Source organism: Rhinoraja longicauda, chromosome 10 (genome assembly GCF_053455715.1).
Source record: "Rhinoraja longicauda isolate Sanriku21f chromosome 10, sRhiLon1.1, whole genome shotgun sequence".
Lineage (NCBI taxonomy): Eukaryota > Metazoa > Chordata > Chondrichthyes > Rajiformes > Arhynchobatidae > Rhinoraja > Rhinoraja longicauda.
The window spans coordinates 41118032-41142443 of record NC_135962.1 but is presented as its reverse complement, the minus strand read 5'-3'; the positions used below and the strand labels follow the sequence as shown (position 1 = coordinate 41142443).

Genomic DNA, 24412 nt, shown 5'->3' with positions numbered 1-24412 from the left:
TACGGACGCCGTTCGGCCTCTAGAACACCGCGCAGGCATTCCAACGGTTAATGGACGGCGTGTGTCACGGGCTGGATTTCCTGTTCATCTACCTCGACGACATCTTGGTAGCCATCCGCTCGCGGCAGGAGCACTGTGCCCACCTCCGGCAGCTCTTTCAGCGGCTCAGCGAGCATGGGTTGGCTATCAACCTCGCCAAGTGCCGCTTTGGCGTGGCCACAATTGACTTTCTCGGCCATCCGCCGGTTTCCCCGTCCGTCCTCGGTGCGCGGTCTGCAGGAGTTCTTCGGCATGGTGGCGTTTTATCACCGGTTCCTGCCATCCGCGGCCCACATCATGCAGCCGCTATACGAGCTGCTGGCGGGGAAGCGTAAAAACGTAGTGTGGACCGACGAGGCGGTACAGCCTTCGACGGCGCGAAGGAGGCCCTGGCTCGGGCTGTGCTGCTGGTTCACCCACGGGAGGATGCCCCGACAGCCCTTACGGTGGACGCCTCAGAGTCGGCGATTGGTGCCGTACTGGAGCAACTGACGGACGGGGGTTGGCGCCCCCTGGTCTTCTTCAGCCGGCACCTCAACAACGCCCAGAGGAAGTACAGCGCATTTGACCGCGAGCTCCTAGCTCTGTACCTGGCCGTGCGCCACCACCGCTATTTCCTGGAGGGCCGCCCGTTCACCGCATACACGGACCACAAGCCGCTCACGTTCACCCTGGCAAAGGTCTCCGACCCGTGGTCCGCCCGACAGCAGCGCCAGTTGGCGTACATCTCGGAGTTCACCACCTCCATCTACTTCATCGAGGGGAAGGAAAACCGGATGGCCGACGCGTTGTCTCGCCCCGCATCAATGCCGTTTTAGAAGTGGCGCCCGGCATTGATTATTCTGCCCTGGCGGAGGCCCAGCTAATGGACGGGGAGATGCCCACCTACCGGACTGCCAACTCTGGCCTCCGCCTCGAGGATGGCCCCCGAGGAGTGACGATACTGTGCGATGTGTCGGCAGGTCAGCCGCGCCCCATCGTCCCGGCCGCATGGCGCCGGAGGGTGTTCGACGTGGTCCACAGGCTGGCTCACCCATCCATCCGGGCGACGACCGCACTGGTAGCTGCGCGGTTCATGTGGCACGGTCTGCGCAAGCAGGTTGGCCACTGGGCCTGCACCTGCATTCCGTGCCAGACGGCGAAGATTCACCGCCACGTCCGGGCGCCACTCCAGGAGATCGGTCTACCCTGCCGGCGTTTTGACCACCTGCACATGGACATTGTGGGCCCTCTCCCGCCGTCCCGGGGCATCACACACCTCCTCACGGTGGTGGACCGCTTCACACGGTGGCCGGAGGCCATACCGCTGGCCGACACAGCCACAGCTACATGCACTCGTGCGTTGGCTGCGCACTGGATCGCTCGCTTTAGGGTGCCGGTGGTCATCATCGGACCGGGGGGCCACAGTTGACCTCTGAGCTGTGGTCGGCCATGGCCCACCTGTTGGGCGTGCGGCTGCACCACACCACGGCCTATCACCCGCAGGCAAATGGCCTGGTGGAGAGGTTGCACCGGCAGCTGAAGATAGCGCTGAGGGCGCGACTCTCCGGCCCCGACTGGATGGACGAGCTACCATGGGTCTTGCTGGGCATCCGGTCTGCGCCAAAGGAGGACCTGGCTTCATCATCAGCGGAGCTCGTATACGGGTCCCCGCTCACGGTGCCCGGGCAGTTCGTGCCCTCGTTGCCGGGGCGAGAGGAACCACCCTCATCCACCCTACAGCGCCTTCGAGAGCGAGTTGGCAAGCTCACACCAGTGCCGACGTCCCGCCATGGGACATTCCGCCCTTACGTGCCATCGGCCCTCCGGGACTGCGCCTTTGTGTTCCTGCGCCGTGACGCCCACCGGATGCCACTCCAGAGGCCGTATGAGGGCCCATACCGGGTGCTGGAGCACGGACAGACAACCTTTGCCTTGGACATGGGGGGCCGGCCGGAGGCCGTGTCAATTGACCGTCTGAAGCCGGCCCACTTAGACATCGACCAATCGGTGGTGCGGGTTGCCCAGCCTCGGCCACGAGGTCGCCCACCTTTGCGGGTCCCACCACCTGTCCATCCAACTGTTCCTCCAACTGTGCTTCCGCCGGCCCCTCTTTCGACCGATTACCGTACGCGGTCCGGTAGGGTTGTGCGACCACCAGTGCGGTTCGTGCCTCCGGTTCTGGGGGGGGCCCTGTGGCGGCTCCCAAGGGTCGGGCCATACCAAACCACTACAGACCCCTCGGCACGGGATTGGACCAGTCCAGGGGGGCGGTCCTGTACTAGGTATATAAGGACAAGGTTTTGGGCGCGAAGCTATCCCAGCAGACTCGACCCGTCTGATAACTGAGTAATAAATCAAACGCCCCAAAATACCCGGCTCCTTGCCTTTATTTCGGGCCTCTCTCAACGCGCCACACGAATATACTTTGGTTGAAAAAACACTTTGATGTGTAGTGGTTACAGTTGTCAAATTTGCTTATTCCTTTTCACCCCAAGTCCATTGCTTTAATTCCATAAACCTGCTGACTAGTTTTTTTTGTCTCAGTTTATGTTTAATTCTAAATGTTAGCTGTAATTGACAACACATATCAAAAATAAATGTTTTAATTTCTACCTCCAATACTGCAACAACCATGCAGCACAAATAATTAATTATGCATCATTGTTACCAGGCAAGTTATTCTTTAGGGATAGTAAGTTATATTAATATCAGCTACTAGTTTATGCATTTGAGTTTATTATCTTATATCTAGAAAGATTAAATTAACTAAGAAATTACTAATCATAGAAACAAGAATGGTTTTGAAGAAATAAAAAACTGCAGATATTGGAGGAACAGCACCTCATATTTCGCCTGGGCAGTTTGCAGCCCAGTGGTATGAACATCGACTTCTCCAATTTTAGATAGTTCCTCTGTCCCTCCCTTCCCCTCCTCCTTCCCAGATCTCCCTCTATCTTCCTGTCTCCACCTATATCCTTCCTTTGTCCCGCCCCCCTGACATCAGTCTGAAGAAGGGTCTCGACCCGAAACGTCACCCATTCCTTCTCTCCCGAGATGCTGCCTGACCTGCTGAGTTACTCCAGCATTTTGTGAATAAATAAAAAACTGCAGATGCTGGTTTACCAAAAAAAGGCACCAGTTGCTGGAGTAATTCAGCCAGTCAGGCAGCATCCCTGGAGTACATGTATAGGGGACTTTTCGGGTCAGAACCATTCTTCAGACTAATTTATTTCTTTAGTGTATCCCAGTGTTCTTGGTGAAATTAGTTTATAACAGTTCACCAATATTGCAAAAGTCAGTAAATTGTGTTGAATTGCATCACTCAGCAGTGGGTAATTTGATAAGCTACTTTAGTCAAAATATAATTATAGGTTTCCATTGGACTTTAATATATTTTGGCAAGTTGCATGAATTTTAATACAAATTAGTGTTTGGTATAAAAAAAGACTGAGAACAAAAGGCACAAAAAAAAATCAACATTCTTTTAAGGTAAAACTAGATGGCTTTAGTATCCTCGACTGTAAAATGTTTGATCCGAGGAGCATGCTCTTCTAAAAATTATTTAATTTCATTTCTTTATAGGTTAAAGGTATGAAACCAAAATACACTCTTCATTAGAATATGAATACACCTGAGTATTAAATAGCTAACTGAATTAACATTATTTATTGGGTAACCAAGATTTTTAAACAGGAAACCCTCGTTATAACAAACCATGGGGAGGGAGGGGGAATGATATCTGTCATTGCCGACTACACTGTAACCAAGTAAGGAATTGCCGATTAGGAGAGTGTCATTGTATAAGCAGTAGAAACAAAAAATACTGCAGATGCCACAAACTGTTAGCATAACTCAGCAGGTCAGGCAGTATCTCTGGAGAACATGGATATGTGACATTTCGGGTTGAGACCTTTCTTCAGACTATTGGTCTGGAAGTGGGCCTGGAATCCAGGTGAGTTGATGGCCTGGCCTGCTGGGAGCTGGGGGAGCAGGTCAGTGGTGGTGCCAGTAGGTGCAGACTGGCTGCAGCTGAGGAAACTGTGTGGGCTGGCGGTGGCGGCAGCAGGTCTGGCCTGGAAGCAACTGAGGAGGTGTTGCGGGTCTGACCTGCGGTGAAGGTCAGTACGGTCGGGTGGCTTGGATGCAGTCGGGTGGCAATGCTATGTGAACTCCGTTATAAGAAAGTCTGAAATAATGAGGGTTTACTGTTTACTCAGGCCAAAATAGAGTTCCACTTTCAAGGTACTGTACTGAGCTGAAAGTTTCATTGATGTATTTCATATGAGAAGTATGGTTTTATTTTTTATCCAAAAGTAGCCAGTACCATTCAGTTATAACACTGAACTTGAATCAAATACATGACAATAATTGTTTGCTAAATCACATTAGACAAGCAATTCAGTTAATCAGTTATAACTGGTTAGATTTGTTTTATTGTCCCAGCACCTCTGAGGCTCAGTTCACAGGAATACTTTGAGACTCTTCAGCAATTTTGCTTTGAGTCGTTCAATCCATCTCACCCCATCTTTCTTCTCCTTGTGCCGCCTCTTGTATCTCCTCGCTTCTCCTTCTCATAGAATCATGCAACACAGAAACAGGCCCTTCAGACCAATTTACCCATGCCGACCAAGATGCCCCATCTACATTAGTCCCACCTGCCCACATTTAGCCCATACCCCTCTAAACATTACCTATCCATGTACCAGTCCAAATGTCTTTTAAATGTTGTTATAGTACCTGCCTCAACTATCTCCTTGGCAGTTCGTTCCATATACCCACCACCCTCTGTGTTGGAAAAAGTTGTCAGGTAGGTTCCTATTAAAACTCCCACCTCTCACTTTATACACATGCCCTCTGGTTCTTGATTCCCCTACTCTGGGTAAAAGACTGTGCAATTACTTTATCGATTCCCCTCATGATCTTATACAGCTCTATAAGATCACCCCTCATCCTTCTTTGCTCCAAGAATAAAGACCTAGCTTGCCCAAGCTCCCCTATAGCTTAGCCCCTTGAGTCCTGGCAACACCTTGTAAATCTTCAACAACATCTTGTACAACTGTAACATAACATTTCAACTTCTCGACTCAGCACCCTGACTGATGAAGGCCAATGTGCCAAAAGCCGCCTTGGTATTTGTGACGCCACGTTCAAGGAATTATGTAACTGCACTCTTAGATCCCTCTGCCCAACAACACTCCACAGAGCCCTCCCATCCACTGTGAAGGTTCCTGCCCTGGTTTGACTTCCCAAAAAACAACACCTTGCACTTTTCTGCATTAACCTCTATGCTTGTTGAGAAATTTATGAAATCATCAGAAAGTAACACAGGATTTCTATTGGAAATCGGTCATCTGAGACATGAACTAGCTACTTTAATTGTCTAAGTTTTTGGTTTAAACTATATTTACATTCGGTGTTACACGTGTCCTTTGCAACTATTGCAGGATGTGTTTTGCCGAATAATTCGTCCAATAGTTGATAGTAAAGGAGAAACAATTTCTTAATTATATTTTAATTTTTCACTTGTAAAGTTGAAAAACAGCATACAATCAATAAAATCTATTACTTTTGAAACATAATGTAAACAAACACTTATCAGTTAAAATAATAATAAATACCTTCGATTTGTACCAGCATCTGCAGTTATTTTCTTACAGTTAAAATAATAATGTTTTGCAAAATGTTTACTGCTTTCTTTATTGTAACTTTGATAGTTATCATTTAAATGCTAACATCTGACCAAATCAATATTGCTTGAAATTGAATTACTCTATTAGAAATACATAATGCAGATTGCAAATAGTTAATAAAATCTACTCATTTTTGTGAATGATCAAATAATTGCCCTTTTTTAAGAGAATTCAGTTTGGTATATTTTTAGGAAATGTATTTTAAGGAAAGCATCAGTGATTGTTTTATATTCTTGAAGGTTCAACTGCCCAATGATGTGCAGCAGTCTTCAAAACCAAGAAGCAGTCAAGCAATGCAAGCTGCTGATGAAGTGTTTTTTACCAGACAACCTAATGTCAGAAGTACAAACTTTGAGAATAATTCGACCATCCCAACTAAATCTGGTAAGGTTGTTTGTGATTTTGCTATATTTTAGTATGTTATTTCAAGGAAGAGCCTTTTTCATGATGAACACCTCTGAATATGTTCAGTGATAGGGTGATGGTTAGATCAGGTGTAACTGATTTCACACTCCCTTTTGTTTTGAGGCTTGGTATTTAGAGTCAGACAGCATGAAATCAGGTCCATTATCCTTGCTCGTCCATGCTGATCAAGATGGTCATCAAAACTAGCCCTTCAACTGGCCACTTCATCTGGCAGCTTGTTCTATGTGTGCACCACCCTTTGTGTGGAAATAAAACAGCCTATTGTGTTCCTATTAAACTTTCTGCTCACATAGTAAATCTATCCCTCTAGTTCTTGATTTTCCCAACCCTGGGGAAAACACTCTGTGTGCATTTACCCTATTTATGCCCCTTATAATTTTAAACATGTCAAAAGAATGATCCTCAAGGAATAAAGTCCTAGCCTGCCCAACCTCTCCCTATAACTTAGATCGTTGAGTCTTGGAAACATCCTTGTAAATCTTCTCTGCACTCTTTCCAACTTAACTCATCTTTCCTCTGGCAAGGTAACCAAAACGGAACACAGTAGTCCAAGTGTAACCCACGTCAACGTTAAGATCAGCATGCCAAAATCTGCCTTTCAGGGAACTACGCACTTGTATTCCCAGTTCCCTCTATTCTACAATACTCCTCATGACCCTACCATTTGTGGTGAAATTGTACCCTGGTTTGACTTCCTAAAATGCAACACTTCACACAAAATTCAATTCAGCTTAATTTGCCATTCTGTGGCTTACTTATACGGTTAATCTAGATCCCTATGGCAGAATGGCCCATTGTTTTATTGGCTAACATTGAGCAGTGTTGGGATTCAGAGGTGGAAAGTGGTGGGAGGGGCAAGAATAGGATAAAATGTGGAGAGAAGACAAGAAGAAGTGGAAAATGAAGAGAGGCTGTTAAGAAGTTGGAAGAAAGAAGAGAATAGGAGCAGCAGCAATAAGAACAACAAATAGCTGCTTTTATTTTTGATACACAATGTTGTGGATTCAGAACATGCCTGTAGGATTGAATAATCCAGCTAAAGAGTTGCATTAAATGTTTAATTGTGCTTAATATGTGATTACTATTACATCTTCAGAGACGAGTCGATATGATTTAAGAATAATCACCTTTACTATTTTACCATCTTGCCATATATGTTTAAATATACAGTTATCCCTCCTCAGCAGCACCCCACAGTGCTGATTTAGAATTATACAGCAAGAAAACAGGTCCTTTGACCCATATCATCTAAGATGCATATCTCAGCTCATCCCATTGTCTTGCATTTGGCCCATATCCCTCGAAACCTTATCTAGCCATGTATCTGTCCAAATGTCTTTTTAACTTTGTAATTGTACCTACCTCTGTCACTATTTCTGGCTGCTCATCCCACGTATTCACCACCCTCTGTGTGAAAACGTGCCCCTCAGATTCCCTTTCAATCTTTTCTCTCACCAGAAACCTATGCCCTCTAGTTTTAGCCTCCCCAACCCTGTAAAAAGACTGTGACAATATACCATATCCACGATCATGATTTTATAACCTTGATAAGGTGGCCCCTCACCCTCATTCATTCCAGGAAAAACAGGTCTAGCCTATCCAATCTCTCCTTATAATTCAAGCCCCCCCCCCCCGCCCCAACAACATCCTTGTGCATTTGTTTGCACTCTCTCTAGCTTATTCACATCCTCTGGCGTGGCAAATAGAACTGCACACAGCACTTCATGTCCAGGTATGAATCTGGTCATTATTTTTAATAACCTTGTTTTAATCATGCTACCCCATTATAGAAGCAGAGAAGTCCAATGCAGGAGGGACCAAATGTACTTATACTGAATGCTTGTCGACTGCTGACTGCAATCTTGTATTCTACCAGGATTTCTAGAAGATTTAATGTTTTAACACTATTAAGGAAGATGGGAATGTTTTTTTAAGAACATTGTAAGAGTACTCAAAAAAAACCAATGTGCATGAGATGATATTGAAGTAATTCTTAGCTGAAGAATTGGTACATATACATCAATGACTGTTTTGTCATTTCCTGTTAAGTAAATTTTATCATCATACTTTGGGTAGTTATTGATAACTAAAGTGAGGAAATTATATCTAGAAATTAGATTCCATCTTTTGCATTCTCAGCAAGTGCCACATATTTTACTCATGACTGCAAAATTCATAATATTGATCTTAACAACATTAAAAATAAGACTGACAGTTTTCATGGAAGATAGATACAAAATGCTGTAGTAACTCAGCAGGTCAGGTAGCATTTCTGGAGAAAAGGAATAGGTGACTTTTCGGGTTGAAACCTTTCTTCAGCCATCACTCATGGGTGACCCAATCACACAGCAAATTTCCATGATCCTTTCACCATGACTTTCCTCATCTTTTATACGTGCCGTGTTATGGAAAGGGTATCATTGAGGTCTGATACATCTTCCTTGCGATCAGCATAGGTCCTAAGCCAAAACGTAGTCTGCGAAGGGTATAAACCAGCATCAGCAGTTCCTTCCTAGTTTTATTGTGAACATAAACAGGACCCATGTTGATCTCAAATTGTGGAGTACAGAGGCAAATAAATAAATGATGGGTCTTTGTCCCAAACATAATGGAGGGCACTGTACTTCAATGGTGGGCATATCAATAAAGTAAACAAATTTTGTATGTTTTGGATTTTTTGGGAAATTTATATTGTATGAAGAACAATGTATATCAAAGTCAGGGTGTGTGGCAGAGAGTTGATATTTCCGTAACATTATTGTTCCTGCCTACCATTAATATAGGGTCAGACAAAGAGTGCTGTTCAAGTACTGTTGGCGAGTTGCTGTGAAGCACCGTAGATTGTACATACTCCAGTCACAGTATACAATAGTGCAGGGCCTAAAGTTGGATCAAGAAAAGTGCTTTGTATTAGATGGTGTTGAGTTACTTGTGTTGTTATGGGTGTACCAATGAGATGAATGACAAAAATTCCAAAACACTCAACTTGATCTGTGCAGATGATGAATTAAGAGATTAAAACACCTCCGCAATTTCCCCATCACTCCTACAGTGAGACTGAGAAACAAGAATAAAACTGTTAGAGACATCAGCCAAACCTTAGGCTTACCAAAATCAACTGCATTAAGAAGACAGAGAGCACTGGTGAGCTTACTAATCGCAAAGGGACTGGCAAGCCAAGGAAGACCTCCATAGCTGATGACAGAAGAATTCTCTCTATAATAAAGAAAAATCCCCAAACACCTGTCCGACAGATCAGAATCACTCTTCAGGAGTCAGGTGTGGATTTGTCAATTACCACTGTCCGCAAAAGTCCTCATGAACAGAAATACCGAGGTTACACTGCAAGATGCAAACCACTGGTTAGCCGCAAAACTAGGATGACCAGGTTACGGTTTGCCAAGAAGTACTTAAAAGAGCAACCACAGTTCTGGAAAAAAGGTCTTGTGGACAGATGAGACGAAGATTAACTTATATCAGAGTGATGGCATGAGCAATGTATGGAGGAGAGGAGGAAATGCCCAAGATCCAAAGCATGCCTGTGAAACACGGTGGTGGGGGTGTTATGGCCTGAACATGTATGGCTGCTGAAGGTACTGGCTCACTTATGATACAACTGCTGATGGTAGTAGCATAATGAATTCTGAAGTGTATAGACACATCCTATCTGCTCAAGTCCAAACAAATGCCTCAAAACTCATTGGCGGGCGGTTCATTCTACAGCAAGACAATGATCCCAAACATACTGCTAAAGCAACAAAGGAGTTTTTCAAAGCAAAAAAATGGTCAATTCTTGAGTGGCCAAGTCAATCACTCAATCTGAACCCAATTGAGCATGCCTTTTATATGCTGAAGAGAAAACTGAAGGGGACTAGCCCCCAAAACAAGCAAAAGCAGAAGATGGCTGCAATACAGGCCTGGCAGAGCATCACCAGAGAAGACACCCAGCAACTGGTGATGTCCATGAATCGCAGACTTCAAGCAGTCATTGCATGCAAAGGATATGCAACAAAATACTAAACATGACTACTTTCATTTACATGGCATTGCTGTGTCCCAAACATTATGGTGCCCTGAAATGGAGGGACTATGTATAAACACTGCTGTAATTTCTACATGGTGAAACCAAAATGTCCAAAAATGTCCTTTATTAAAATCTGACAATGTGCACTTTAACCACATGTGATTTTTTCTATTACAAATCTCAAATTGTGGAGTACAGAGGCAAATAAATAAATGATGGGTCTTTGTCCCAAACATTATGGAGGGCACTGTATATATTTTTAAGTATAATGGACTGTTCACAAAATAACATTTGGCCCAGTAACATAAAGATTGATTGAAAATTTTGGTTTGGTGTTCAATATCTGAAATGAGTCTGAAAAGTGCAATCATATTTAACTTTAATATCTTGGAATTAGTTGAAACGAGGTAAACGGCTGAAGGTCACTTTGAAAGCATTGTCAAAGCCTGGGGTGTATTTTCTTTTTGGTTGTTGACTTTTCGGCAGACTGAAAAATGTTCAACGAGATTAAGTAACTTGAGAAACTTAAATATGGCAGAAAAAGAACTTATAGAATAGTTGAATGAATTCCAAATGTATTCTTCTCTCGTTTAATTAACATAATGGAAGCAATAAATTTGATGCCTCTGGAGAAGTCACGACGGACTGTTATGGAAACACTTTGTTTGGCTAAGGGACATGTGATTGTTGCTAGAGAAACCTTTTTGCTATTGGTTCGGTTTAGAGAAGAAAGATCAATTAAACTGGATTTTGAGCACCTTGAGTTCACTCCATTGTACCGTTCCACTATTATGGTACCGAGCTTCTCTTTTATCATTACATATTTCATGTATCAACATTTTGAACTCATAACCTGCTCAGAGATACAGGAAGTGATAGTGTAGACATGGATAGAGAAGGCAAGATTGTTGAACCATATTTCTCAGCGAAGTATACAAGGCATGCAAAGACTATACATAAAAGTTGTTTATTTTTAATAGCCTTATGTAAATTGCTCAGAATATGTAGGAATCATACAATTTTTACAGCACAGGAGCCATCAGTTAATTAAATCTATGCCTTGTATAGAATCACACTTGTCCCATTCCTTTTTCTTCCCCCATTGCCTCAAAAAATATTCTTTCCCAAATGCCCTTTCGATTCCAGGGCAGTGAATTCATGGTATGTGTGAAGGTTCCCGCATGCCATTGTATTTGTTGTCCAGAATATTACATCAGTATCCACTGATTCTTGAATGATCTATTAATAGAAACAACTCTCCTCTATCCTTCATACCAACCATGATTTTGCACACCACTGTCAAATCTCCTGCTTTTTTTGCACTAAGGTGAACAGCCCCTACTATAACCTTACCCATCCATGGAAGCATTCTATATTTTCCGTGCCCTTTTAAGGAGATTCTCATTCTTCCTAAAATCAGGTGGATGAAATACTCCCGTTGTGGTCAATCCTACAGTTCATTAAATTCCAGATAGCTTCGTAGAATGTGTAGCTTACATTTTTAATTTGCTCTTTGCTTTCTGGTATGTTCTGCAATTTAGTTTGCTAGTTAGCCAGTTTGGTGACACCACAGTAGCTGGATACCACTCCTCAAACAACTCTTGAAGCTCTTTCAACCACTGCCTTGCCAAATGGCTCGCGGAAGCCAAAGGGAGGACATTTAGCTGATCCTGTTCAAGGTGACCCTGTTGCTTTAAACTGACGTGTAACAACAATGGCAAAGGAGAAGCTCCCTTCATAAGGATTACTGCATTAATATAGATGAAACAAATGATGTAAAATGTTTTTTAAAATGTTACATTTAAAGGATTTGAATTATATAAGATTTATTAATGTACAATTGTAAATACAGATAGCTTGATTTTAGCCGGAGTGACCATTCTAAATATGACTGGTGTTTACTACATTTTAAATAGGATTGTGAAGTGGAATTTGTCTCATGTCACAGCTTTATAGAACTTCGATTAGGCCACATATGAAGTATTGTGAGTGGTATGGGTGCCGCATTTGAGGATAGATGTGGACACTATCGAGTGGGTGCAGACGAGGTTTACTAGAATGCTGCCTGGATTAAAGGCAACCTGAAGATTGGACAAACTTGGATTGTTTTCTCTGGAATGTCAGAGGTTGAGGGGAGACTTGGTAGAAATATATAAACTTATGAGAGGCATGGATAGGTAAGACAGTCAAAACTTTTTTCCGGGGTTGGAAATTTCAAGGAATAGCGGGCATAACTTTAAAGTGAGAGGGGGCAAGTTTAATATAGTTTGAGTTTAGTTTATTATCACGTATACCGAGGTACAGTGAAAAGTTTTTGTTGCTTGCTAACCAGTCAGCGGAAAAACAATATATGATTACAATCGAGCCATCCACAGTGTACAAATACATGATCAAGGGGAAAACTTTTAGTGCAAGATAAAGTCCAGTAAAGTCCAATCAAAGATAGTCTGAGGGCCTCCAATGAGGTAGATAGTAGCTCAGGACTTCTTTCTAGTTGTTGGTAGGATGGTTTTGTTGCCTGATAACAGCTGGGAAGAAACTATCCCTGAATCTGGAGATGTGAGGTGAATTTTTTTTATGTAGAGAGTGGTGCGGCCTGGAATGCACTTCAAGTGTTGGAGGTGTGGAGGCAGATATGATAGTGGTATTTAAGAAGATTTTAGATAGGCACATGGGCCTATGGAGAATGGAGGGACATGGATCACATGCAGGTAGAGAAGATTAGTTTAAGTTAGCAACGTGCTTGCCAAGAACATTGTGGGCTGAAGGGCCTGTTCCTGTCATGTACTGTTCCATGTTGTAACAGGCAACTTCATTTGTTTGCAAACCTGCTATTGAAAATCAATTCACTTACAGTGAACGCTATTTGCCATGGACAAGAGTAATATTTGAAAATGCCTGAGATTCCTCCAAGTGAAAAAGAACCCAGCAAGAGTTAGATTTATAGTTCAGTTCAGATTTTTTTTTTAAAGGATCACTTAGCGGGAGGTACAACATAGCAATTCTCTTTCCCTTTTCTCAGCTAAATGCCTTCCAATTTTGCATCAACCACAACTTCCCTCCAATTATCTAAAGGTGTGAGATCAGGCAGGTCTGTTTTAGAACTTACTTTTGTGATATGAAGATTTTCTTTTTAGTGCCACTTTGAAACATGGACCTTGGAGGATGCTTTAACAAGGTATTTTTCTAAAGGTAATAATTATTGTGTTGAAGATGGCTTGCCAACCATTTAATGTTTGATCAGTTAGATCAGAACTGAAATGTAGCTTTTGTTATCCATTAAAGAAATAGCTCGGAAGCCATTAGTTATTTCTCTTGCACCAATCGTTTTCAACTTGATGTCTGACAAGAAATATTGTAAAAATTGACATGAAAAGTACATTCCAAACATGGCCATCGTTTAATACCCATTCATAATTGCCATAGTGAGAGTGGTGGTGATCCTTCATCTTGTTTAGTTTATTATTGTCATGTACTGAGGTACAGAGAAAAACATTTTTGGTGCATGCTATCCAGTCAGCAAAAAGGCTATACATGTTTACATTCAAGGTGTCCACAGTGCACAGATAGAGGGAGTAACGTTTAGTGCAAGCTAAAGTCCAGTAAAGTCCAATTAACTATAGGTCACCTATGAGAAAGATGTTGGGTCAGGACCGCTCTCTCGCTGGTGATAGGATGGTTCAGTTGCCTGATAACAGCTGGAAAAAAACTGTCCCTGAAACTGGAAGTATGCATTTTCAAACTTCTGTACCTTTTGCCTGATGGGAGAGGGGAGAAGGGGGAGTGACGAGTGATCCCTGATTATGCTGATGGCTTTGCCGAGGCAGCATGGTGTAAATGGAGACAATGGAATGGAGATTGATTTGTGTGATGATCCGGGCTACGTCCACAACTTGCTGCAATTTGTTGTGGGCTTGGAGGGAGCTGTTCCCAAACCATGCTGCGATGCAGCCCAATAAAATGCTTTATGCTGCTGTGTTCCTTTTGGGGTAGCTTTAAGTAATGGAAGGATGAAGAAATAGCAATGTATTTCCATTTTGAAATGGTGCAAAACTTGGAGGAGAACTTGAATGATGTGGCAATTCCCTGTATCCACTGCCTTTGGCCTTTGTTTTTGCAGTTACGGGAAGTCCAAAGTCTGGATCATTTAGATGCAGCACAATTGTATTCTTCAATCTATAGTGAAGCGTATTGCTCCCTCTCCAATTTCATTAAGGCATGGGGCCAATACTGTAGAAGATGACACTTAGAGCAGTTCCAAGTACAGGTATATCCAAAATATAGTGCCAACTAATTGTACCAACTAATTGTACCAACAGGGCTACACAAATGACAACCAGCAGAAGCAGTTTACTAAAGACACAATGAACTTTCCTGTTGTCAATGCTACAGTTGAAACTCATCACTCATACTACAGTGAATTGCAAATGGCAGTGGGATAATTCATTGACCATTAGGAGGAAGGAATTGTATGAGCATTGCTTTTCTTATGAAAATTCTGTGAATGCAGAACATGTCTGAAATATTTTAACCAGAATGCTGAGTCAATAGGACATTCTGGTCTGAATCTTGCGACAATTTTAGCACCACCTTAATCACTATTGTCATGCGGTTCAAATAGTTGTTATATTTTAAAGGTTTTTCACTTTTTAAACTTTTTTAATCCCTTTTCCACCTGTCCTGCACGTCAGCCGTGTTCGACGTCACAATGGGAACCCAAAGGCTCCACGTGTTCAATGTCACAATGGGAACCCAACGCATCCGCTCCTGCGCAGTTGGGGCCCGTTGATCTGATACTTGCTAAAGATGGCCGCCAGATCTGCGCTTGCGCAGAATAAATGGGTCCACGCCTGCGCAGTTGGGGCCGGTTGATCTAATACGTAAGATGGCCGCCGGATCCGCACCTGCACAGTTGGGGGAGGGTTGCTGCTCGGAGGGGGGCGATACCCGCCCAAGTGGCGCCCAATGGGGGGGGGAGGGTGATGAGAGCTCTCCTGCTGCTGGCCACCGCGATTGTCGATTGTCGCCCGGGGCCTCGGTGAGTGGCTCCCTCTCCCCTTTCCTCCCCCCTCGCCTGCCCTCTGGCCCTGGGGGAGTTTTAAGGGGGGTTGAGGGAGGATAGAGTGGGTGAGTGTTGTCAGTTGGGGGAGGGTTGCTGGGCCCGCAGGAGAGGTTTGGACGGGGGGTTGCTGGGCCCATAGGAGAGATTTGAGCCCAAAGGGGTCCACGCCCGGTTAGTATATAATAAAGAGGCAGATTTCTTCAAAGGCATTCAACTACATTCAGCTCTTCATTCAATGAATGGAAAGATTGTTGTCAAAGTTTTCCTGAAAAGAGAGATACTGAAAAATCTAAACCCACCATTGTTTTAGTTTGTTACAATACAATATTGATGAAATGGAAAGCTTTGCAAAAGAAATTGATCATTGAATGAGGATTGACAATAGTTGCCTTAATCATATCAAGTCATTATGGTATGTTCACAATAGCAGCACAAACATTCTGGGCAAGACTAGGCTTGATAGTGCACTATATTGTATTATAGATGGATTTACTGGAATTAAATGGATGCTAGTGTTGACGTAATTATAGTATTAATAGCTAACCTTTACTTTGCACATTCCTGTATTTTAAAATACTATTATCTGTACATTATAATCCTGTATTGTTGCCATATTTATGGGTTTATGTTGAGACCCACTAAAAATTAAGCCACCAATTTAGTTTGCGAAAATACTTCCTGAAATTTATGTTTTGTTTCATATGGTACAGTGGAAATAAAAAAAAGTTAATGTTCTCCAAATGACATTTATATAGGGCTAAAATTCCCCAAGATTTATAACTGGACTGTTGTCAAAATAATTGAATCTTTCACTTAACCATAGATGACCAAAGTCTATCATAAGGAGCTCATCAAAAGAAGATTCAGTTCATAAGTCGAAGGAGCAGAATTAGGCCATTTGACCCATTGAGTCAACTCCACCATTCAATCATGGCTCTCTTTCCCTCTCAACCCCATTCTCCTGCATTCTCCTCATAACCATTGACACCCTTACTCATCAAGAATCTGTCAATCTCCTCCTCAAAAATACCCAATCACGGCCTCCACAGCTGACTGTGGCAATGAATTCCACAGATTAACCTCCCTCTGACTAAAGAAATTCCTCTTCATCTTCTTTTTAAATTATGTCCTTTTATTCTGTTGTTGTGCCCTCTGGTCTTAGACTCTCTCACTCATTGAAACATCCTCTTCACATCCACTCAATCTAGGCCTTTCACTATTCAGTAAGTTATAAGAGAGTGCAGAACTTTAGTGTGGAAATTCCAGAGCTTGGTTGAAGCAGCTACATGCAATGTCATCACAATGTAAATTTACCTAAACACGATCAGAATATTTATTATGTTCTACACCTGCATGATTTTGAGACTTATTATAAATTGCTAATCGGATTGTAAATTAGTATGAACTGTTTAAAAAATAATCCTATCTTTTTATATGTAGGTTAAAAGGTAAATGTTAAATTGTGCTTGGGTTTCATTGTGGTATTTGGCCCCAAGAGTTTGTTACACACTCAATTAGATTGTGCTGAATTGTTCAACTTAATTTTGTCTGCCTCTGTTCATATCTCTGGTAATGTTGTTCAATCAACTGTTGATCTAAATCTTTAAAATATGTTGATCTCGATCTTTAATACTTTGATTGGCCTTGTACATTCAGATTTTTGCAAGAATCAGTTCCCGGTTGTTACAACCATTGTGTTTTTTTAAGTGTCTGATTTCAATGTTAATTTGTTGGAATTTTAAGGTTATGCCTCCTTTTTTTAGAGTCCCACCACCACCTCCACATTCAGCAAAAGAAATACTCTTTTTTTTTCCTATTGAATCTTTTCAGATATTTTAAATTCTAACACACTGATCAGTTGAGCTGCATTTTCAAGGATGGTGTCAAGCCTGACTTGTTGAAACAGCACTCATCCATGAAAACCGAGAGTATTTTATTGCATGGTTGCTTTGTGCTTTGTAAAGCTTTTTTAGTGAGTCAGGAGGTGAGTCATTCACTCTAGAAGGCTGAATCTTTGACCTGTTCTTGTAGCCATGGTATTTGCTTGGCTCCTCCAGTTGACTTCTACTTGATCATGACACCTTCAGGATGGTGTCAAGTGAAAATGGTTTGCCATTATTTTCTGGTTATTGTTCACTTCAGTATTTCCACGTATTTTTCACTCGGCCTGAATGCAGTTCAGAACTTGGTACACATACACTTGACCTCCATTATCTGAAGGAAATAACTGCAGATGCTGGTACAAATTGCTGGAGTAACTCAGCAGGGCAGGCAGCATCTTGGAGAGAAGGAATGGGTGACGTTTCGGGTCGAGACCCTCAGCAAAAGAAATAATCTTTTTTTTCCGTTTGAATCTTTTAAGATATTTTAAATTCTAAGACACTGATCAGTTGAGCTGCATCAGTTGAGACCCTCGACCCGAAACATCACCCATTCCTTCTCTCCAAGATGCTGCCTGACCTGCTGAGTTACTCCAGCATTTTGTGATACCTTTCATTATCTGAGGAGTTGATAGAGCTTAATATTTTTTCAATTATCTATAAACATCCTTAATTCCAATCATATGATAGAGGGAAGAATATTCATAAAGAAGTTAAAGTTGGATATTGCCCTGAGGATCTCCTGCAGCAACTATTTGGTTGAGATAGTACATCGGCGAGACCAAATGCAGACTGGGCAATCGTTTCGCGGAACATCTTCGCTCAGCCCGCGTGAACCAATTTAATCTCCCGGTTGCCAGACACTTTAATTCTCCTTCCCATTCCTACACAGACATTTCTGTACTCGGTCTCCACCATTGTCAGAGTGAGGCTAAGTGCAAATTGGAAGAACAGCATCTCATATTTTGCTTGGGCAGCTTACAGCCCAGCGGTATGAATATTGATTTCTCTCACTTCAGGTAGCCCCGGCATTCCCTCTCTCTCTATCCCTCCCCCACTGAAGTCTCACTAGCTTCTCATTTTCACCCTATAAACAGCTAACAGTGGCCTTTTTCCTTTCTCATCGTTACATTTTTGCATATCTTTCATTCATTGTTCTTTATCTCTCCACATCACAGTCTATATCTCTCATTTCCCTTATCCCTAACCAGTCTGAAGAAGGGTCTCGACCCGAAACGTCACCCATTCCTTCCCTCCAGAGATGCTGCCTGTCCCGCTGAGTTACTCCAGCTTTTTGTGTCCATCTTCGGTTTAAACCAGCATCTACAGTTCCTTTTATTCACAAAATGCTGGAGTAACTCAGCAGGTCAAGGCAGCATCTCGGGAGAGAAGGAATGGGTGACGTTTCGGGTCGAGACCCTTCTTCAGACAGTTCCTTCTTACATACTTGGTGGAGATGATTAATACCACCATTTAAATGATGTTATGCTCAATGTGATTCCAGCCAATAAGACATTTCTTGTTGATTTCCATTTGATTCTGATACCAATGCTGCCTAAATGTCGGAAGCACTTACTTCTGAAATTCAACACATAAATGTTTGGACTAACGTAATCACGCCTGGTATGTTACCTTGGCAGGACTCAAATTGAACTTAAGCAGGAAATGCATTGATGGTAACATAGCCCATAACATTGAAAGAGAGATAATTGATTGGTACTTGGCCTGATTGGACTGAGCATACTGGAACAATTTTCCATGCTCTTGGCTAGTCCAATATGACTCTATGCAAGACACATCTGAACCATAAACAAACTATAATAGATGCCACTACTCTTAACACACTGATAGAGGTCCCTCTTGCCCTACCACACCCCAGAAATCCTTTGAAGTATGAGGTGCTGTCATGTGAGTCAAGAACATTAACGTTTTTGGACTAGACTTAGATTTTGAACTTTGTAAAGCTGGACGTGAAGAACTGAAGCTTTGCAGACTCTATCTGGGCCTTCTCATTATTTGGGATACTGAGAAGATTCCAGAGCCTTTGAGGTGCCTACAATGGTGCAATCTTTAAGAAAGGAGTTAAGCAAGAATGTGTCTTCTTCAAACAATTACTTCCCATTGCCAGCAATATTCTGTGGGGCTTTGTGGAGTTTCAGACAGTGAGCCAGCCAACATGATCCTCACTGCTCAGTAAATCCTGGAAAAATGTCGAGCAAAAACACGACCCTGCACCTGACTTCTATTCATTGGTTGAAAGCCTTTGATTGTCAGTTGATTATAGGTTGGATATAAGCACTTTAGACTCCAAGGAATCCATTACTTCACTATGCTGATAACTGTGCACAGCATCCTTCAATCTGCACTGGATCTTTTTTGTAAAGACTGGGAGATTTCAGTACAGGATCCAATATGCAATGCCTTCAATTAGAAAGGACAGAGGATGTGAAGCCTTCTGATAATACTTCCAAAGTCTGTAAAGATGCCACCAATAATACCACTGGAAGATCTTGCATTAGGTGGAAAGATTGCCACACTGGTTTCAGTATTTGCCACACTGGTATCACGGGCATTGAGCCAGTCTTCTTCATACCAACTTCATTAGAATAATTATCTGCTGCACATGATAGATTTTTACCTCCCAAGACAAATCTTTTTCCAAAGAGACACAAGGAACTGCGGATGCTGGAATTGTGAGCAAACCATAAAGTGCTGGAGGAACTCAGTGGGTCAGGCAGCCTCTGGGGAGGAAATGGACAATCATATCATATCATATCATATATATATACAGCCGGAAACAGGCCTTTTCGGCCCACCAAGTCCGTGCCGCCCAGCGATCCCCGCACATTAACAATATCCTACACCCACTAGGGACAAGTGATGCTTCGGGTCGGGACCCTTCTTCAGACACACTATTACCATATATTAAGGTTCAGAGAACCTGTAATGCTCAGCTGATGAAGTGTAGCTGAAACATTTATCAACATTGCAAAATGGGAAAAGTGCATTATTTAGCTTCAATGGTGTTGCATCTTCCAGGTTATGATCTGCTTTGAGGAGAAGTGCTGTGTCATTTAAGCTGAAACCAGCGAGGAGGAGTGAAGGGAAAGAATCCCCTATCAGTAGGCAGCTGACCCGTGGGGAAATTCTTGTACCTTTATGTGGGCAGATTTCCAGTCCAGGAGTGGACTTCAGAACCTATAAATCAATCTGCAGTAGATATTTTTAAATCAATGGATTGCCAGTGACTTGGCTTTCATAATCAACTCTTGAATGAAATTAATTTTCTTCCGTGAGGGTGTGTATCTCGGAAGGACGCCTAATTTGAACTTCACTGAGCAAAAGCTGTAGCCTTGCTCTTGTGTGCTGGGATCTGGCTGGGAATCTTCCAAGAGCTGCCTCCTTTGATTCATGTCTGGATGAAGTCTGACTATGGAGTATTGACCCAAACTGTTTGTGAAATCACTTAATTCCATTTATTGTATGCCATAGCTGCTGTTTAAATTGCATTTATTCCTGTCATATATTTTTCAGATTGTACATAGGGAGTTAAGAACATGCAAAACTGACATTACAGATTGTAGTGCACTCAATTTCCTCTTCTAATTGCTGCAATATGAATGGCCAATTTTGTGTTGGTTGAATCTAATTTTAATCTATTCCAACACAAAATGGAGGTACTCCCAGTATGAAGTGGAGAAAATCGGTATACAAAATGTGTAGTGGCACAAATACCAGTGCTATCATGAATAGATGATCTGTCACAGTGGTGTTGAATGTGGTGGGTTAATTAGATGAGCGAAGATGTCATCATCAGAAGGTTTCTTCTGCATTTGCCCTGATGCCATGATATTTAGGACTCCTTCAGACATTTTTTTCCAGATCTGCACCACAGTATCATGACCCTTTTCATGAGTCCAATAGTTTTTCTTTGTGGGAATGTATTTTACTGTGATGTTTGCTTATGGGTATCATTCATTATTGTAGAATTATTATAGCGATGATATCTGAACTCATTGCTTACTCCCTTTAACATTTACCAGCAGCAATGTCAATGGATGACAAGATTGTTAATTGCTGTAACATTTACTTTCCTTTTGTTGCAGGGTTTGGGGAACCAGTTCAGACTAAACCTGGAAGTAGAAGAATACCAGTCTATTCCTCCAGAATGTTAAATGCACAAAGTCTTAGTGTAGACTCTGACTTGCAGCTTTTCGGTATTGGAAACCATTTGCCACAAGACAAAGGTATCAATTATTGATGACTTAATAATTAGCTTAGATCCTATTGAATACAATGAATGCCACACATTAGGATAGCCCTTTTGCTGTAAGGGTGCGACATAATGTCAAGGATGCATGATACTATAAATATTTGAACAATGTTTGCATTTCTTTTTGTAGAATGAGGTCCCATAACACAAGATAATCTTTCTTTTACTGTTTTAATCTCATCAAAAATTATATACTTAAACTGGTAATGAAAATGTTGATTTGCTTTACTGCAAAATACAAGGTAGCATTATAGCCTGTCCTTAGAGTCACATTGAATGTATGCTTTGTAAGGTCTTTTGTCCCCAATTCTTGGTGAGATGTTTCTTCATTATATTGAGAGGACTCTTCGGTTAACATTATTACTTGAAGACTTTTTTAATATAATCTACAGTAAGTGGGCTTTTTACATTGAATTTTATGAAAGGAATTGAACAGATCACAATCACCAAACATCCCCAATTCTGATCTTGTGCTGGAAGGACTATCACTGAAAGATCTCCTCTTTTATTGCCAGGCAAGAGGCTAACTTGCTTCAACTCCAGTTTTATTTGTTCTGAGGTGTTATACGAGAATTTTGCCTGAACAGTCTGTGCCCCATAACGTTGTGGCCATAGTGCTATGTTTAAAACCCATAGCGCTGCAGCCGGTGGCGCTATATTGAGAACCCATAGCGCTGCAGCCGACAGTTCTTTGTTTAAGTTCCCACGCGCTAAGCGCTCTGTTTAAACCTTTGCCTGCCAAGTCTGTAGCGCTGTGTATTGCTTTACGCGCCAGTCTGCAGCTGATAGCGCTTTGTTCCCAAAGGGTGGGGGGGGGGGGGGGCTCCCTCTGATGCAGTTCCCTGCCATTGGTTATAGTTTGAATTTGGGAGCAGCACTATTGGCCAGGATTTACCGGCGGTTATTGCAACAGCTGATTTCTTACCTGTATAAAGGCAGGCGCCAGTAAGGCAGAAGTTAGTTCATATACGAGAGGGGTTCACCGACAGGCTGAGTCGTGATAAGCACCGCAGAAGGAGGCAGAGAGAGAGAGAAAGAGGTGTGCTGCTGGAAAACGGACCCCATGCATACCAAGACGAATATTCTTTTTGTTCTCTTGCTAATAAATCTGATGTGTTCATGTACGAGAAGGGTTCGCCGACGGGCTGAGTCGCGATCAGCGCCGCGGACAGAGGCAGAGAGAGAGGTGTGCTGCTGTAAAACGGACCATGCGCATACCAAGACAAGTATTGTTTTTTTCCTCGCCAATAAAACTGATTTGTAACTAAACAGACGATTGTGCCTTTTTCTGTTCTACTATTCGGATCCTTGAACCTGTTCACTTGTAACAATTGGCATAGTCGGCAGGATCTGACGAATAGAATAGAAATTGTTTGGTAAAAAGAAATTGCAAACGAGATGGCACTGGTGCAGGCCAAGCAGCCCCGTAACAAGCTGCTTCCCTCAGTGCAGGGGAGCCTGCAGCAGGCCAAGCTGCAGATGGGACCAAGAACCTTGAATCTTCAAGCTCCTCTAATGCTTTTAAGGGATCACGAGGGAGAAGTTTATTGTTGTAAATTGCACTCGAATGGATCAATAATGGCATCTGCAGGATTTAATTGACTCATTTTGGATTGTATATGGCGACTGCAATAATTATGCTACATTGGAAGGTCACAATGGAGCAGTGATAGAATTGCATTATAACACAGATGGCAGCATGCTTTTTCCAGCATCAACAGACAAAACTGTAGCAGTGTGGGACAGTGAAATGGGTGAAAGAATCAAGAAACTTAAAGGTCACACATCCTTTGTGAATTCACGGGACCACCGTTGGTCTGTACTGGAAGTAACGACGAAACAGTGAAGCTATGGGACATTTGGAAGAAGGCTGCAATCCATATGTTTCAAAACACGCACCAAGTACTTCATTTACTTTTGGAATTGTGTTTTATGATTGTGATGCAAATACATGACTTGCTTTTAGTTCTGGTTATGATCCTCTTGGAATTCAGTCTGATATTTGCTTCAACTTAAATACTTGTATGCTTTTATTAACAGTACGTTCCAGCGTGGCTCTTTCCTGCAAGAACTATCTTCTCTACAGTCCCATGACGACTGAAGCTGCTGCATTTTCAACTTCCAGCTCTAGCCAAGGAACTCGTTATCTTCCATCTTTTCCGTTATCAACAGCAACACGACTTAACCATATCTCTGCACTCGAAGGATCCTCAAAGAAATTGCAACAACAATGTGTTAATTTTTCAAACTCATGGCCTACAAAACATTTTGAAGGGGCTTCTCAGGCCAATTCACGAAAGTTGACTAACCAATTATCCGAGGATTTGCTCACCTTTGGTAAATCAACCTTTGAGTAATTTGGGCTTGTCTAAATTTATTATGTCCTGAAAGTAATCAAAATTTTCACTTTTAGAAACCTGGTATTCTTATCCTCTCACCATCATGAAATTATAGAATTTTACAGAACTTTACATGTTGATCAACATTATACATGTACTGGATCTATGCAAAAAGCTCAGTGTTGCAAACCAAGCCACGTCATCACGTTGTTGTGTGTGCTTTACATAAATGTAGTGTTTCAACCTACATCACCATGCCAAGCTTTAAAAATGATTAATTAGCTATAATGCACTTTGAGAAGGCCAAAAATGGGGCTGTACAAATAAAGTGTTTTTAATAAGTATTGGGTTCATTTTGTGGTCAGTTGTAAAACTTATTTTACTTCTGGCCTCCATTTTTAAAAAAAAGAAAAATAATTTAGCTCCAATATCCATCCCAGTAAAGAGCCATTTATTTAACCACCCTAGGTTTTTAACATTGTTTTATCCCCAACGTCACCTAAATTTGTGTTCTCCAATTGTCAACTTATCAAGCAATATAAATAATATTCTCCTGTTTATTAACATTTAGTGAGCTAAGAGGTGTGCAGGTTGCAGACCTCCCTAATGCATGTCCCTGTCGAAACGACGTCCTTAAAATGTTGTTATTGTATTTGCATTAAATCTTCCTTAGCCATCTTATTCCATATACCCACCA

The 24412-nt window shown here is 42.2% G+C and overlaps 1 protein-coding gene across 1 annotated transcript in view; it reads left to right on the top strand.

The window, feature by feature from the left end:
• Positions 1 to 24412, top strand: part of togaram1 (TOG array regulator of axonemal microtubules 1) — a 71325-nt gene that overhangs the window by 7676 nt on the left and 39237 nt on the right. Inside the window, exons 2-4 of the mRNA XM_078406720.1 lie at positions 5951 to 6095; positions 21210 to 21350; positions 23417 to 23713. Coding sequence (XP_078262846.1) covers positions 5951 to 6095; positions 21210 to 21350; positions 23417 to 23713 — 583 coding nt within the window. The remainder of the gene's footprint in view (positions 1 to 5950; positions 6096 to 21209; positions 21351 to 23416; positions 23714 to 24412) is intronic.